Source organism: Wasmannia auropunctata, unplaced genomic scaffold (genome assembly GCF_000956235.1).
Source record: "Wasmannia auropunctata unplaced genomic scaffold, wasmannia.A_1.0 LD334758.1, whole genome shotgun sequence".
NCBI classification, from domain to species: domain Eukaryota; kingdom Metazoa; phylum Arthropoda; class Insecta; order Hymenoptera; family Formicidae; genus Wasmannia; species Wasmannia auropunctata.
The window spans coordinates 25,588-29,431 of NW_012028132.1; the positions used below are offsets into that span (position 1 = coordinate 25,588).

Below are 3,844 nucleotides of genomic sequence, written 5' to 3' on the forward strand. Positions count from 1 at the left end.
AATGCTTGTACGTATTTGATGTCAAATTATTCCATTTTTGACATATTTTTAAAAATTCGTTAGATATAAAGAAATTCGTCTTCAAAAGATATGTGAACATTGCTTAAGAAAAAAAATTTAATATATTATATATATATCGAGAGAAAAATATAGTTGGAATAACCATAATTTAAATCATAATTAATCTAAATCATAATTTATAGTCAATTTTGACGACAACTATAATATTATAATTAATTTAACCATTCAAATTATAGCTGCTTTAACAATGCCTTATGGTTATATAATACATTATGATTAATATTATTATTTTTTGTTTACTTATTTTTTTAGTTATTATTACAATATAAATAGTAAGCAAATATTTAAAAAATAGTTATATTTACTTACTATAATTGTATTATATTATATTTGAAATTATTATAATTTAAAATTGTTTCATATTTAGTAAGATTATACATATAAGGTTATTATTACTAACATTATAGTATTAATAACTATAAAAATAGTGCTCCTAACCATAACTTTTTTACCATGCAATTATAGCTTCAAATACAAAATGTTTTTTTCTCAGTGTATGTTCGATAGCAATTGACTGATTCGACAAACACTGCTGTGTTTCACTTCAAATCAATTTAACAAAGCATTTATTAGCCTGTGTTTTAAGTTAATAAAATTATAGTAGTTATACAATCACATCTCCAGTCTCTGCCCAAATGAGAGTTCTTTGTCCAAGCTCTCCACACTGCCAAATAGCTTTTATTAACGATAATTCATTACCAAAAAATGAGCTCTTCTTTATGTGAACTTGTTTTCCTTTATAATAAGTTTGGTGAACTTCACCATTTAGTTTATTAAATATCTTCCACACAGTGTTTTTTACATCGCCAGAGAATTGTAATTTATTAAGTAATGCTTTGTGTTCACGCTGTTTCCAAAATTCCTGCCATTTTTCACCTCTTGTTCTTTCATCATCATTGAAGAACATTATTTCCTTCTCAAAAAAGTTGAGTGCTCCTCTTAAATTCAGTGCCTCAGATTCGGCAAAGTACCTTTGATTTGTCTTCTAAAAAGTAAAATTGACAGTGAATCAAAAGTTAAACTAATTTTTTTATTAAAAAAACATAGAGTGAGAATTAGAGTGTAACGATCATGTGCCTCGAGAATCGCATTGTTCCTGGCAAAGGACAACCGGATGTCGCTTGACTGAACACTCGTCGGACGAAAAACGGCGCGAAGCGCTCGTTACCCTTTTACATTTAAATCATATACGGGGGACTTAGTGCATGACCATCGAGCATTGCGCTTTGCGTATCTCTGCCGGAAAACCCGCGTGCTACAATTTATATTGACAATTATCAAAGATTGCCAAAGCGCCGAATTTGCTAATATAAAAAGCCGGCTAAAACTCAATTTATTCTATTCCATCGTCCACCGATCTTCCCGTTCCGCTGATGAAAACCGATCTACCGCATTGTAAGTTACGAAGTAAACTGTCTTTGCTTTAGCCGAGAAGTTCTCGGCAGCTAGCTTACATTCCTTGATTTTTTTAGCAAACGCTAGCAGAACGCGAAGGTAAAGAACTCGTAAGGTACAATAAAATATTCTCACGCCATTGTAAATTTTTTCTTTTCTTTGCCAGAATCACTTTCAAACTCTGATCAAGCGGCGTCTACAATGGGCAGTAGCAGTAATTGATTAAGGAGTAACACGTCGGAGGAAGCTGATTTTTCGATGTAATAGAACGTAGAGTAAGTCCGTATGCGAAATAGTTGAAATCCATTTCCTACGGCTTTTTTATTCTCAGCCAATAAGAGTAGCTGTAACACGAAATGCGCACAATAAGAATCGATGCAATTTTCACATTGGTTTATTAAATATAACCTTTATTTATATGTCATTGTAGATACTCGGACATAAGGAAACATTAATCTTACTCCTAACGCTTACTCTTTAATCCATTACTACTACTGCCTATTGTAAACGCCGCATTTATAGTTGAAATTCATTTCCTACGGCTACTTTTTTACTTTCAGCCAATGAGAGCTCAATAGTAACACGAAATGCGCATAATATGTACCGATGCTATTTTCACATTGGTTCATTATAATCTTTATTGTATCATTAATTAAGGATCTACTTACCAGTTCTTTATTCAGATTACTTTTTGCAATTTGACACTTGGAAAGTTTCTTCTCATACTCTCTTAAATTTAGATACATGTTAACCTTGTTTTTACACTCGATAATCTCATCTTTGCTCTTTATCATGTCCTGCTGCAATTTATTAATCTCCTGAAGACATTGATTATATTTTTTGTTAATCTCATGAATCTCTTTCTGCAACCGGACCACATGCTTCTTTAAATTCCCTTTTTCTTCTCGAAGGTTCTTCTTTTCTTTGTTCGCATTTTCTCTGACTTTCTGTAGTTCTATCCGATGTTTTTTTTCCTCCTGCTTCAGTACTAAACAAGCTTTATCCAACGAGCTGCTTTTCTCCTTAAGGGCTTCTTGATCTTTAATGCTCTTTATTTCCAATTCGTTATATTTATTCACCATTTCTTTGTATTGTTCCTCAAGCTTATTCTTTTGATCTTTAAGGAATTTATTTTCTGTTTTAAGATCGACTTCCTTAAGTATCTTTTCAGGTGTCCCCATCACGAGTCTGATCTGAAAAGAATAATCTCGAGTCTGTTAGTGAGCTTTGAAAATTCTGCGCTTTTCACTTAGATCATAAATACATGAATAGAGTTTACTTGAAGCCAAAAGTATAGATAGCCTTGCAAAGTAGGCGTAAATTGTACGAATTTTAAATTCCAAATATTTTAATATGCTTAAACTGTAAATTATTAAAAAAATAATATAAACACGGCTATATTTTTTGATTAATTATAATTAAGTAATTATATATTGTAATTTAAAAATTTTTTTATTTTTTATAATCACGGAATTAAAATTTTTTATAATTTAAAAAAGTTTTAATTTATAATTATAAAGTACTCTTAAAGCCATTTAACTTTTATTAAAAGATTTTTTTAAATTTTTTGTAGTTTCGATGATGTTCGCTCTGAAATAAAAAAACTCGCAATCCTTGTTTCTTGTTGTAAAAGTTGCCGATAATTTGGATCATGAGTTCGAATCTTGGATTTTCCATCTAGCAGCAACATTACTGTATTGTCAGTATCGACTACTTTAATTCCAGTGGGATATTTCTCCTCGATCACGTCAATATAATAATGTTGAGATATCGCATATCGCTATAATAATTTTCGCGTTGTCCAATTTATGTGAATTAAAGATGTGGCGCGCAAGTGCTTGGGAGATCGCTCTCCCAAGTACATACGGTTTATTTGTACTCAAAATCATATCATAAATGATTTGTTATACGTAATCAAATATTAATTGTGTGCCAATTGTAGTTGCAAAGTACGTACTGATCATAAATTGTCCGTGATTCTCCGCGTCATCAGACACATGTATCGCATTTTTTTACAATCTTATAAAAATGCCTCATTATATTGATATTATTATACGCGAAGACAAAGCTATAATTCAACAATGCTGTGGGCTCGGCGAGTAACAGCTTTTTTGATTTGTTGACTCGACCCGACTCTGAGTCGATGGTCTCTTCTTTAATTTTAGCTATATAAAGGAATAGCTAAACTGTGCAAGAAACGCAGTTAAAAAGAATAGATTATAGACTCAGAGTCAAGTCAACAAATCAAAAACGCTATAAGCGACTATAAATGTGTATGCAACAAACCTAAGGCTGCTCAATCTTTAATGTTAGCTGGTGACCAACGATAAGTCACGAACCCCTTCTCTCTTTCTTCGCGCTCGCTTAT

The 3,844-nt window shown here is 31.6% G+C and overlaps 1 protein-coding gene across 2 annotated transcripts; it reads right to left on the reverse strand.

Moving 5' to 3' along the window:
• Window positions 1-630: 630 nt before the first annotated feature.
• On the reverse strand, window positions 631-3,844 carry LOC105458021 (intracellular protein transport protein USO1-like). 2 transcript variants are annotated; one of them, XR_975473.1, is made up of 4 exons: window positions 3,763-3,844; window positions 2,145-2,669; window positions 1,612-1,820; window positions 980-1,066 (listed from the first exon to the last, which is right to left on the reverse strand). XR_975473.1 is itself a non-coding variant. In XM_011703035.1 (3 exons), the coding sequence occupies exons 2-3, from the start codon at window positions 2,655-2,657 to the stop codon at window positions 686-688; spliced, it is 894 nt and encodes a 297-aa protein (XP_011701337.1). In that variant the 5' UTR covers window positions 2,658-2,669; window positions 3,763-3,844; the 3' UTR covers window positions 631-685. The 2 variants fall into 2 exon arrangements, 1 of the variants encoding a protein (XP_011701337.1); XM_011703035.1 differs by lacking the exon at window positions 1,612-1,820 and having other exon boundaries at window positions 631-1,066.

What these genes read in the sequence shown, in the direction of transcription:
- LOC105458021 (XM_011703035.1), bottom strand. Translation starts at nt 2,657, where the DNA reads ATGGGGACACCTGAAAAGATACTTAAGGAAGTCGATCTTAAAACAGAA. An exon ending in GTAATCTGAATAAAGAACTG is followed by an intron (nt 1,067 to 2,144) that starts GTAAGTAGATCC and finishes TTTACTTTTTAG; the next exon opens with AAGACAAATCAAAGGTACTT.